The sequence below is a fragment of the Schistocerca americana genome, chromosome 5 (genome assembly GCF_021461395.2).
Source record: "Schistocerca americana isolate TAMUIC-IGC-003095 chromosome 5, iqSchAmer2.1, whole genome shotgun sequence".
NCBI lineage: Eukaryota > Metazoa > Arthropoda > Insecta > Orthoptera > Acrididae > Schistocerca > Schistocerca americana.
In genome coordinates this window covers 88,221,128-88,235,180 of record NC_060123.1, presented here as the reverse complement: position 1 = coordinate 88,235,180, position 14,053 = coordinate 88,221,128, and the positions used below count along the sequence as shown (strand labels likewise).

Genomic DNA, 14,053 nt, shown 5'->3' with positions numbered 1-14,053 from the left:
AACGCTGAATCGTAGACTTTCAATTCTATCTTTTGGGCGTAGGAGAAATTACTTTATACTTTTTACTCCACTTTAAATGTGTGTATATTAAAAATTTATTTTGGTTCAAATAATTATTTTCCACTCTTTAATGTTGTTGTGTGAAACTTTCAATCGATATCCAACATTTTGATGAGGTTACAACAGAAACTTGATGAGATTATAACAGAGACTTGTGGTGAATTTCAGGTTTATCTGAGTTTCTCTTCATCTGTCTCAAGCAATATATAGCCTCCTCCTATAGATATCTTGCGAAAAGATCATAAAGGTAAAAGTTAGACTGATTGGAGCTCACATAGAGGCTTACCACTAATTGCTCTTCCTGCAAACTACTCGTGACTGGTATAGGAAAAGTGGCAAATTGCAGTGGTGTACAGTACCTTACGCCACACACTAGACAAGGAAGTGGGTTAGTATTGCACTGCCATCCAGTCCTGAGTTACGCTTAAAATTTTGTGTCTCTAGCTGATTGGAAATTTAGTTCAAAATAAACTGTCACTCCTCTTCTGGTCTCTCTCTGCCCAGCTGTGCTCCTCCATTTGCAATAGCGCCTGGAAAGCCTCCAGATACTACCTGTGCGATGTGCCAGTCCTGCAGTGTAGGCAAGATGTCAGGCGTTACCGAACTGTTTTCACTTCCTACCCCATACCTACCGAACAGACCGACAAAAATGAAAGTCAGTATTTGACTGCCATCCGATTCTGTGCTACGTGTAAAATTTCAAGTGAATAGGTCATTGAGAAGTTAGTTTAAAATCAGTTGCAAAATTTGTGTCGAACACACACACACACACACGCACACACAGAGAGAGAGAGAGAGAGAGAGAGAGAGAGAGGATGGCGACCTAATAAAAACGTGATAATAATAATCGTAGACCTGTTTTGAACGAATGAACCGTCAGTATTCAGCCACACAATCCTTATGTAAATGCGAGTTTTAGTTTCCCCTGTTCGCTCAGTTATTACTGCTCCGTCTTGCCACTTGTTACAGAAGGTCGCAGAGAGACGCGATGGAACTAACAGGGCCTTGAGTAGTAGTGAATCCTTGCCATTTTCCATCGCGCTAACGCCCGCAGCCAGAGAGACAAGTGTTGCTGAGTGTGTGTTGGGGGTTCCGACGTGTTGCAGAGGTGGAGGTGCGCAGCCCGCGCTTCTCTGGCCAGAGCTGGCTGGCGTTCCCTGCGCTGCGAGCCGCGTACAAGCACGTCCAGCTGTCGGTGGAGTTCCGGCCGGAGGCAGCAGACGGTATCCTCTTCCTGACCGGCGAGCGCGACGACATGGCGGGCGACTTCATGGCGCTCCTGCTGCACGCCGGCTACGTGGAATTCAGGTGAGCGAGCGAACCAGCAGCTACGCGGTCTCCAGCGGAACTCTGCCAGACTCTACTGCATATACGGGGGATAGGCAAAACAATCTGAACACCTATAGTTACTTGGGAATGGTTTATTAATAAGGGGTTGGACCCTCATTTGCCCGTAATACAGCTGCGTTTCTTCTTGGAATACTGACATTTAATGGTTGTATAGTCTCCAGTGGAATGTTACGTCTCTGGACCCCCATTTGCCCGTAATATAGCTGCGATTCTTCTTGGAATACTGACATTTAATGGTTGTATAGTCTCCAGTGGAATGTTACGTCTCTGGACCCCCATTTGCCCGTAATACAGCTGCGATTCTTCTTGGAATACTGACATTTAATGGTTGTATAGTCTCCAGTGGAATGTTACGTCTCTGGACCCCCATTTGCCCGTAATACAGCTGCGATTCTTCTTGGAATACTGACATTTAATGGTTGTATAGTCTCCAGTGGAATGTTATGTCTCTTCTAACCCCCATAGTTACGAGGGAGGTGGATATCTGCTCCGGAGTCTGCGCTCCAATACCGCCCACAACGGTTCGATAATATTCAAGTCCGGAGGCTGTGCTGGCCATGGAAGACGCTGCAGTTCAGTTGAGTATTCCTCATACCAAGATTGTACTCTCCTGAGTGTGTGAATGGGTGCATTATCAAACTCAAATATGGCATCATTATTGCGGAACAACATTTGAATCGCGGGGTGCACCTGATCACCTAAAATGTTCACAAAATCTTTGGCTATAACGCGGCCTTTGAGAGTAATGATGTGACCAGCAGAGAACCATGATATGGTTGCCCATACCTTCATATGTATACCTCCATGCTTAAATGTTGGAATCATGCAATCAGGACTGCAGCTTTCTCTTGGCATCCTCCAGATGTAAACTCGGTCCCATGTTGGAAATAACGAAAACATTGACTCGTCCGACCATATGACGTATTTCCACTGATCAGCCATCCAGGATCGATATTCCTCACAACACGTTTTACGTTTCTTTGCGTTGGATGTCGTCACTAATGATTTCGGTGTAGCAGCTCGTCCATGAATATTCGCTTTATGTAGTGCTCGGCGGACAGTGTCGATAGATATGGTGTCTCTGAGATGGCTGTTGAACTCTGCAGTCACTTTAGCCGCCGTAGTTTTGTGTTGTTTTGACACAATTCGTGTTATGGTACGACGATCTCTTGTCACTTAGTTTTGATTTGCACCCACTGTTACGTTTACACGTTGATGTCTTCCCATGTTTTGTGTAGGCTGTCATAACTGTTGGAACAGTTTCTCTTGAAACATTAAATACGTTGGCTGTCTTGGTTACTGATGCTCCAGTTAATTGGGACCTCACAATCTGCCCTCTTTGGAACTCTGTTAGGTTTTTCATTGCACGTCGACTTCGGCCTCTGAATTTAAATACGAAGTGAGCACTACTCGTAAGGAATGTGCACTGATGCCCAGTCCATACTGAACATGCACAGTCCAACGCGATACGTGCCTTATCTGCCTTGTTCACCGTCAAACACAACCGTACCATCACTGCCACTGTTATCATTGTTTTTCCTATCCCATATAGTCTCCTGATCGAAGAAACCGAAGTCAGGCTCGTAACACGTATATGCGTTACGTCTTTTCTGCCATAGTTAATTATGTGATTTTATAGCACTTAAGGTATGCGCAGTACACTGCAAGAGTTCATGATAGCGAATACCGAATATACACGAAGATTCCTCGTATGTGCTGTTATCAATATTTTTAAAAACCGTATTGCCCTGTAGCGTAACTGTGGTAACTGGCGCCAAAAACTAAATTCGATCTCAGTTTCTGTTTAACCCTTTCGTAGTTGATCGGATTCGTATGTCCCTCTAATGTAATCGGGAGTTTTGAGCGTTGGAACGTTTACGTCTAACAGCTGTCTAGTGCTAGCAAGTAGCGAGACGCTTTCGGAACTTGGAGCGGAGTTCTAAGGACCACGGGCTGGATATACAGGGTGAGTCACTAACTATTGCTACGAAGAACAACTCCGAAAGTATGATAGGATCTGGAAAGTTTGTGGAATAAAAGTTGCATTTTCTGATGTGTAACAGGAAGGTCTTTAAAGACCAACGAACGTCACAAAGGTGGCAAGAACGTCCATTTACCGTAGGTGTTCGAAGTCATGACCATTGGTATTATTGCAGTGCTGCAATCTGCTTATCATGGATTGAGTGGTATTCTTTAACACATCGGCACTTATCGAAGCACATGCTGTGACAATTCTCTCTCGTGTATCGTGCAAATAAGACGGTTGGCAATTCAGTAGGGGCAACTAATTATTTACAGCTCGTACAAAAGAGATACGTGTTTCAAAGTTTTACTGATCTTCAAAGCAGTCGCACATGCTGTGACAATTCTCTCTCGTGTATCGTGCAAATAAGACGGTTGGCAATTTAGTAGGGGCAACTAATTATTGACAGCTCGTACAAAAGAGATGCGTGTTTCAAAGTTTTACTGATCTTCAAAGCAGTCACCAGAATTCTGTGTAACCCTTTTACAGCGATGTGGAAGTCGTAGGATACTCTTAGCAGTGCCAGTTGTGTTGACAGTTCGAGCGGCGCGGTCTATTGCCCGACGAATTTGTAGCAATTCCGAAGCGAGTGCCGTGAAGTGTTTTCTTCAGTTTAGAAACGAAGTTGAAGCCACAAGGGCGTAATTCAGGGGAGTGCAGTAGGTGGTATAGCACTTAGCAGCCCCATCAGTCAAACAAATCAGTAACAGCTTGCACTGTACGTGCTTGAGTATTGTCCTGCAAAATGATGGTCAGGTTCTGCAGAAATTGTCATACAGTTTGGATTACTTTTAACAGCTCTTCTAACTCCTCGTAGTGCTCTTCGACTTCTTCGTTAAGGTGCGACTTTCTTTGGGCAGAAACTTGTAATAGTTCCACTCACTTTTATTATATTTGATTTGTTTTTATTACGATTCTTGCACCTCTGTCTGAGCTTGTTTCAGTATCAAGAAACCAATTTTCAATTCTCCTTAACCAACTGGCCTATGCCTCTGTAAAAATTTTACTGACTGCAGCCGTCTGACTCATATTTTCTTATTCCGCTTGCTACTACTGAGTTCTGCTTCGAGTTGTAGTAACCTTTCTAAACGTCCTGACGTTTATGGTCTCTATATGCAGTGTGGTAGGAGCTGCTGAATCTTTTATCAGTAATGACATTTTATTGTAGCAGAGTTTCACGCACCTGAGTGCGGACGCAGAGGTCGCTGGGCGTGCCACAAGTGGCAATCATTGGCCGAGATTGCTACATCCTAGGAATTTGCATGTGAGGCCGCCAACAGTTCTAAACATGTTACGCTAGTCTCTTAGCCCGAAGAGTTTAGTGAGACATACGTCCAGTGCGAAATCTTTGAAAAGAGGTCTACCGGCAGTCTCAGTCCATCTCTGATGACTTCTACATGTAAAGGATAGACATCTGCTCCTTCACTTTTAATTCTGAACGCTTCATTATCTGGTGGTTAGTTAATGTCAGTCACTCACACAGTTTTCTTCTGCAAAGAGCAGTGTGTTTTATATGAAAAACTGCAGACATATTGTCTTCAAGCTTTCTGAAATTACAGTGGGGGATTTGTACTTCCGTGACTGTCCGCCTAACTCATTTCTGTCTGATTTGCTGTCACAGTGAGCTGTGGTGTGAAAGGTTAATGTGTGTGAATTCGTAAGGGGCCAAACTGCTGAGGTCATCGGTCCCTAGATTTACACTCTGCTTAAACTAACTTATGCTAAGAACAACACACATAACCATGACCGAGGGAGGACTCGAACCTCCGGTGGGAGGGGCCGCGAAATCCGAGACATGGCGCCTCAAACCGCGCGGCCACTCAGCGCGGCGTGAGAGGTTAAGATCGAAAGAATGAGGATAAGAGTTTCGGAACGTTGTGGTGCCCAGTTCGTCTGGTTCGTCTGCTGGGGCATGTCTGACCTGGGTGATTTTTCCTGTGGTAACACCACTGTTGGCGTAGCTTTCTGAGCTCCATGCGATGTGGCTCATCTCCGCTTCGAAGGGTGATTTTTCCTGTGGTAACACCACTGTTGGCGTAGCTTTCTCAGCTCCATGCGATGTGGCTCATCTCCGCTTCGAAATCGAGTCCCGGTCCTATAAAATAAACGGTTGTGGCGTTATGTCGTGCCGTTTTGCACGATCGTACAAAGGTTCGGTCACGTAATATGGGCATGTACAGAATCTTATATGCTGTGAAACTACTGAATCGTGTTTCCTTTTTTTCCCTTCTTTTTTTCTAGACAATATTTTTGTACCACTTGCAGGTTTAAATTCCACGGACGGAAGTCGATGGGGGTACTAGAGTGCTGTGAGGCTACTGTTATGCTATGTGGGACGTTTACCTGAGCTTTCATGGAACCTGTGGTAGCAATCGAAGGCATCGTGATAGGTGTGGACTACCTGACCATAACTACAGTCGATCTACTTGTCTCCATCCTTGATGACTTCTCCTACCGCATGGAACCTTCCACCAGGGAAGGTTATCTGCTTCACAGCGTCGTGCTACAGTGTTTTGAGGATTATGCATAATAGTGAACTCAATCTGTTATCTTCGCCATGAATTCGCCTGATCTGAACCCCATGGAACACGTCAGGGACGTTGTTGGACGACAGTTGGGCTACCGGCCCGTAATTTACAGGAGCTGCCTCACCTGTGAGCACACGTGTGGTGCTACATATCCCCGGATAGCTACTAAGGTCTTGTCGAATCTATGGCAACCAGCGTGGCTGTTGTGCTGCGTTTCAAACGTAGATTGACGCACTGTTTAGCAGGTGTTCATAATTTTTTGGCTCACCAGTCTACTCTAAGTAATCATGTGTGTCTTAATTACTCTTCCCATAACTCACTCTCTTGCTCCAACAAATCAATTAGCAATACGGCTACAGACGAAGAGAATCAAAAGATGTGTCCGGAGCTCGTGGTCGTGCGGTAGCGTTCTCGCTTCCCGCGCCCGGGTTCCCGGGTGCGATTCCCGGCGGGGTCAGGGATTTTCTCTGCCTCGTGATGACTGGGTGTCGTGTGATGTCCTTAGGTTAGTTAGGTTTAAGTAGTCCTAAGTTCTAGGGGACTGATGACCATAGATGTTAAGTCCCATAGTGCTCAGAGCCATTTGAACCATTTTGAACCAATCAAAAGATGCCGTTTACAACACTGTTTAAGTATGGTGGAAACGAAAATATGTTCCTTTTACTGAACAATAATGCACTGGAGATATCGAGTTACGTAGTCGTCGTATTCTGAGACGATAAGTAAACGATCCATCGTGTTCCTCTTCTGTTTTATTTTATTGCATTTTAGGGCAACTGAGGTCCAGAATATCATATTTATTTCTCATTTCTTTCATCCCTTTATAAACGATCTTCATTTTCTCAGAATGAGCTCTGCCTGATCATCTGACTACAGTCACACTACTGGCCATTGAAATTGCTACACTGGGAAGATGACGTGCTACAGACGTGAAGTTTAACCGACAGGAAGACGATGATGTGATATGCAAATGATTAGCTTTTCAGAGCATTCACACAAGGTTGGCGCCGATGGCTACACCTACAACGAGCTGACATGAGGAAAGTGTCCAATCGATTTATGATACACAAACAGTAGTTGACCGGCGTTGCCTGCTGAAAAGTTGTTGTGATGTCTTGTGTAAGGAAGAGAAATGCGTGCCATCACGTTTCCGACTTGGATAAAGGTCGGATTGTAGCCTATCGCGATTGCGGTTTATCGTATCGCGACATTGCTGCTCGCGTTGGTCGAGATCCAATGACAGTTAGCAGAATATGGAATCGGTGGGTTCGGGAGGGTAATACGGAACGCCGTGCTGGATCCCAACGGCCTCGTATCACTGGCAGTCGAGATGACAGGCATCTTATCCGCATGGCTGTAACGGATCGTGCAGCCACGTCTCGATCCCTGAGTCAACAACTGGGGACGTTTGCAAGACAACAACCATCTGCACGAACAGTTCGACGACGTTTGCAGCAGCATAGACTATCAGCTCGGAGACCATGGCTGCTGTTACCCTTGACACTGCATCACAGACAGTAGCGCCTGCGATGGTGTACTCAACGACGAACCTGGGTGCACGAATGGCAAAACTTCATGTTTTCGAATCCAGGTTCTGTTTACATAGTCATGATGGTCGCATCCGTGTTTGGTATCATCGCGGTGAACGCGTATTGGAAGCGTGTATTCGTCATCGCCATACTGGCGTATCACCCGGCGTGATGGTATGGGGTGCCATTAGTTACACGTCTCGGTCACCTCTTGTTCGCATTGACGGCACTTTGAACAGTGGACGTTACATTTCAGATGTCTTACGATCAATGGCTCTAACCTTCATTCGATCCAAAAAATGGTTCAGATGGCTCTGAGCACTATGGGACTTAACTTCTGAGGTCATCAGTCCCCTAGAACTTAGAACTAATTAAACGGAACTAACCTATGGACATCACACACATCCTTGCCCGAGGCAGGATTCGAACTTGCGACCGTAGCGGTCGCGCGGTTCCAGACTGTAGCGCCTAGAACCGCTCGGCCACTTCGGCCGGCTCATTCGATCCCTGCGAAACCCTACATTTCAGCAGGATAATGCACGACCGCATGTTGCAGGTCCTGTACGGGCCTTTCTGCATACAGAAAACCTTCGACTGCTGCCCTGGCCAGCACGTTCTCCAGATCTCTCACCAATTGAAAACGTCTGGTCAATGGTGGCCGAGCAATTGGCTCGTCACAATACGCCAGTCACTACTCTTGATGAACTGTGGTAACGTGTTGAAGCTGCATGGGCAGCTGTATCTGTACACGCCATCCAAGCTCTGTTTGACCTAGGCGTATCAAGGCCGTTATTACGGCCAGAAGTGGTTGTTCTGTGTACTGTTTTCTCAGGATCTATGCACCCAAATTGCGTGAATATATAATCACATGTCAGTTCTAGTATAATATATTTGTCCAATGAATAACCGTTTATCATCTGCATTTCTTCTTGGTGTAGCAATTTTAATGGCCAGTAGTGTATTTTCCTGTTTGTTTTCTCTTCCTGAAAACCTTTGAATTCCTTCACTTCTAATCTGCAATTGTGTCTTTTGAATAAGGTCCCCAGTTTGCATTGTTTCCAACACCTATTATGTCTTGCCGCCCCGCGAATTTTCTTTGTCTGTTTTTCCTGTTCTGGCAGAACATATGAATCTTCTTCGTTAGTCTGCCTTCGCTCATACTCTCTAGATGTCCATAGAGTGTAACACGCATTTTCCTTATCTTCTCTATTACTTAGTCGCAACACCCAATTGCCATCTTTGTTCTTAATTGGACCTAACGTTTTTCGTAGAATTCTTCTTCCTTTCTTTTGCAAATTTATTAATACCATTTCTCATGCAGATGAAGGTCATGATCCTGGCCCATTGAGGACTTATGGTTTCCCATTTGTAATATAACGCTTGATTTAACACCTAAGCCGCGCGTGGTATCGGCGCGGTCTGAGCAGTCGGCTTTCAGCCGTGGTTCAGTGCGGACGGGCTCGGCACGCCGAGCAGCGCTCCGCAGGAGTTGTTTACTCGCTAGCGCGCAGTCGTGCGTCGTTGTATTGACTTAACAGTACCGGTACCGACCCGACACAGCGTTATCATATCGACAAGTCACAATCAAAATAACGTTCAATGCATATTATGCGGGACCGAAGGACCATGAAACAGAATGCTTTCTTCGAGACGTCGTACACATACAACCGCAAGAACTGATGGGCATCCATTGTATCCAGCACAGTGTATCACAAACTGACTGACGAAGCAGCCTGTGACAGGCTCCTCCAACGATTTAACAATGGCTTCCGCTTCTGCCGCGATGATGGTTATGCCAGCGTGGTAGCAGTTGTCCGTGCTGGACAGTGGGTGTGTACCGTGCGCGTCTTTGAACTACCGTTCGAAGTTCCCGCCGACCTTGTCGTTGACTCGTCGCGACCATGTTGCACAGTTTTGAGCCACCCAGAGGAGAATTGTAATACGTTCGAGACGTATCCTGTCCTTAACAGGGTACGCCAACTGCACAAAGAACTTAAGAATCAAGTTCCGTCTTATGTTTTCGTTGGCATCTGCCGAGCAGTTGTTATATGTGATGGCCAACCGAGGACCTGCTCGGGCTGCGGCCAGGAGGGCCATGATAGAACTGAGTGTCTGCAGCGCCGCCTCGTTCAGGTGCCCCGCAATGAACTTCCCCAACGATCTACGATGACCTCTCTCCCACTAACGTATGTGGAGGAGGCACGACATGACGTGACCGATGACCAAAACCTGATACCCCGTCAAGCCGCTGCCAGCTCCATTGGATTGTCGGCACTGACGACGACGGCAACAACGACGCCACGACAACCAAACGGTGCAGAGGTTGCTGCGGCCACTGCCCATGGCGGCGTCGAGGGCACCCAGCCGCCGTCACTGTCGGAATCGGACACAGGGATTCCAGATGACCGAGTCCGTGTCGAGCCCATCCCTCCAGTGGGTGTCGAGTCTTGGACGTGCAACCAAAAATAATCCAAGCGACAAAAGAAGAGACGATTGTCAGATGAAGAACGGGACAGGGATATCAGACTGATGGAAGACATCGACTCCATTTCCGTGTCTGCAGTTGCAAGGGATTCCAGGCACCAGAAGGTGCCTGACGATAAGCAACACTCTGCCACAGCTGGTGGCCCTGAAACCGAGGCGCATCGGATCGACTCCCAAAATGTGGGCTCCTGTGAAAGTGGCCAGCCACCACTGACCTCCCTATCCTCTCTTGGTGACTGGGCGGACGACATTGAGGCAGATGATGCACAGCACACATCGTTAACTCCTCCGGAGCCCATGGCTGACATTGAGCCCGGAGGGCCTTGCCAGTCAGGGGATAATACGGCACAATAAGGCACGTCATACGGCCGGATGGCTGTGTTGTGTGCGAGCTTACAGTGAGCTTGCACCCGTACATTGCCTCCACCACTTAATGTGTCTCAGTCATACGGTGTGGGAACAATCAATTTCAGTGGTGTCCATCTCACTGTCAAGACCCGCATGTTACACGACATGGTCAGAGCGGCAGACTTGGACATTGCCCTTCTTCAGGAGCTCCGTCCCGATCTGCGTTTAGACCTCTATGGCTACACCACCTACAGCCTACGATGTGGTGATGGCGCAGTGGGAACGGCCGTCCTTCTCCGAGATGGCATGGAAGTGACGGACGTAACATACTTGCCGAACGCGCGAGGCATCGCTCTCACGCTTGGCTCAGTCCGCCTCGTTAACATCTACGCTCGCTCCGGTACTTCACAGCGCTGTGACAGGCACGTTTTTTATTCGGAGGAGGTCGCCCCACTTTTGCAAGGAAATATGGACCATTACATAGTGGGCGGCGATTTTAATAGTGTTCTGCAGCCCGAGGACCAGATACCGCATTATGTCCCATGCCCGGCTCTACAAGCACTGGTACGAGGCCTCGCGCTCCACGACACATGGCTCTTACATAATGGGAACCAGCGCGGATATACGCATTTTATTGGGCACTCTGCCAGTCGTCTGGACCTGATGTACGTCTCGCGTAGCCTCCGCACAGCGACCCGTGATGCAGAACTCTAGAACCGACGGCTTTCACGTATCATATCGCATGTATCTGCACTGTCGCCTCACTCCGACAACTCACCAGGCGCAGCAGAGGCCCATGGACGGTTATCGTAACCCTCCTTCGTGACGAAGCGTGTCGGCAAGCAGTTACTGACACGTGGCGTCGTTGTATCAGCTGCCTGCCAATGTACGCTTCCACGTTGCTGAGGTGGCTGGGATGTGTAAAACCTGCACTCCGAAACGCCCTGATGGCCTAGGGGCCTGAGAGATCGAACTGGCAAAGAACGACGTCGAAATATTACTATACAGCGTTACGTGACCTGGCGACGCAGCCGCCGTCTCCCGAAGGTCAGATGTCCGTACAACCCACCAAAGCTCGCCTACTTCGCACCAGGGCAGAGCAGCTGGAAGATGTCCTCTTCAGTGCACGAGTGCAGGACTGCATCCCCAACGAAAGGGCATCAATCTGTCACACTGTGCGCGAGAGGCGCCACCGCAAACGTCAGCGCATTACAGCGGTAAAAACGGAGGCTGGCGGCCGGGCAGTGACGCAAACCGGCATAGCGCATACACGTTCGCGCGACACTATGGAACCTTGTACATGGAAGTTCGCGAAACGTACGTGATTATGACGAACTGCTGCAAGATTTTCCCGCGCCCATGGACGTGGCACCTGATGACACTCTGCTGTTGCCCATCACATCCGACGAGCTGACATCGGCCTTGGCACGTGGAGCATCGAACAAATCGTCAGAGCCGGACGGTTTACCCCTGGAATTCTACCGCACTTTTTAGTGAGCTTATGGGCGGCAAGTGGCTCAAAATGTTTCAATAAGTGATCCGCCCTGATTTCAATGTCCCCACGGAATTTACAGAAGGCATCTTGAGCCCAGTACCGAAACCGAAAGGTGGTTGTAAGTGGCAGGACTTTCGCCCACTCACACTCCACTATAACGACTACAAGATCTTCGCCTGCATCCTCCGCGTGCGTCTCCACACTGCTATCGGGAAAGCCATCCAGACCGATCAGACATTTTTAGGTGGTGTCAGCAACATTCATACGGCGTTAGGAGCATACCGCGACGTAATTGCTTTGACGGCAGCCAACAAAATTCGAGGCGCCCTTATCGCTGTCGATTTTGACCATGCATTCAAACTCATCGACCACGGCTTCCTATGCGCAATTTTGGAATGCATGAGCCTCTCTCCAGAGTCTGCACGTGTGGTCCTTCTTCTTATCCACGGTGCGCGTTCCCGCATGATGGTGAACGATTACCAGTCTAGTCACATTATTGTTGGACTTTCAGAGCGACAAGGATGCCCCTTGTCGGATATATTATTTGCGGCAGCGATTGAACCAGCATTGAATGGTCTACGGGGGCGATTAGCAGGCATTTGCTTACGGGACGTAACCTTTCGTTGTGGTGCATTCGCCTATGATGTGGTGTTCCTGGGCAAATCAGATGATGAAATGCACGTGGCACTTCAGTGGCCACGCCAGTACGGGGCGATCGCTGTGAGCGTCATCAACGAGAAGAAGACAAAATACTTGGATGTGGGTGGGTGTCTGTCCCACCCAACAGCGGTGCCCTTTGACAAGGTGCCCGTACTCAAATGTTTCGGTCTGCAGTTCTATAGCAATCTTCGCCGCACGGCGGCGGCTGCATACCGCTGGCTATTACACCAGACACGTGCACTGATACAGGGCACCAAATTTCGTCGAATGGACATGTTCCTAACAACACTTTACGTCAACACCCATCTTGTCTCGAAATTGAACTATTTTGCGCATGTCCTTCCCTTGACGGTTACGATGGCTGACAGATTTCAGGCAGCATACCGACATTTCGTGAACCCCGGTCTTGTTTTCAAAGTCTGGTACGTCACCCTGGCACTGCCGCAGCGGCCGGGCGGTACCGGTTTAATTCATGTCGGTAACAGTGCGCGATCGCTTTATCTCAACGCCATGCGTCGCTCGTGATCCCCTGCCCACGACAATCTGACGGGCACCCTGATGGCTGAAGTGGCACCACACTCTCTACATCCCCGGTTTCTGTAGGACGCACTTCACCGGCACTGGCCCTCATCAGTGGGTTCTTTATTGACCTCAGCTACCTAAGATCAGATCTTCCGACGACACGGATGCCCAGAGCGTAGAATTGTTATCTCCTTTATCAACAGCAGCAGCCTGTAAATGCGGTCGCACATAGACATCCCGAAGTTGGCTGGAACACGGCGTGGGAGCAGTACACACCCCTTTTATACCTACGACGGTCCGTTCGTTATGGTACGTGGTTGTGAACGGGAAGCTCTCTACTCGTCAGAGGCTACATTCGATTCTTCTGATGGATGACGCCCTGTGTCCGACATGCTCAATCTTTGACTCGGATGCACACCGCCTGAATTGTGCCGCGAGCATCGGTGCTGGTATTGCTCTTGCGGCGATTGCCGGAGTCTATCTCCCCTGATGATATATTGCGCCCCGACGGCGTATATTTTCCACCGACGAGCACGAACGCCGTTAACTGGCTAAAGGACATGGCCCTTTACTACATATTTCATGATGTTAACAAAGGCACGCTCGACATTTTGTCCCTACTGATGTCGACACATGCGGGCTTCAGTCGCCACCCGAAGTACAGGACCCACTTCGCTAATTAGTTAGGTTCACTATTTGGGAACCCTGCTGCTCAGTGGAGCGTTCCGAGTATGAAACTAAAGAAGAATCCTGGAGCATATTGATCCACTACGGACGGAATAGGAGGGAACCCCTACCAACACACAAGAAGACGGCTCGGACGCTCGGCTACGGCAGTTGCCGGATGTTTTTCTCATAAAACAAAATCAATTCCATAAATACAAAATAAAATAAAAAACATAAAAAATAAGATAAAATAAAATAAAAATAAATAAGTAAATAATACAGCATAGACAAACCCGCTAAATCCTCCCCCTGATCCTTCAAGAGGAAAAAAAAGGCGAATTGTCACGGCCAGCGCGGCTCCCCTCGTTGGAGGTTCGAATCCTCCATC

At 48.1% G+C, this 14,053-nt stretch overlaps 1 protein-coding gene across 1 annotated transcript in view; it reads left to right on the top strand.

The window, feature by feature from the left end:
• LOC124616216 (pikachurin-like) overlaps positions 1–14,053 on the top strand; it is a 976,895-nt gene that overhangs the window by 712,731 nt on the left and 250,111 nt on the right. The window contains exon 5 of the mRNA XM_047144519.1: positions 1,167–1,368. Coding sequence (XP_047000475.1) covers positions 1,167–1,368 — 202 coding nt within the window. The remainder of the gene's footprint in view (positions 1–1,166; positions 1,369–14,053) is intronic.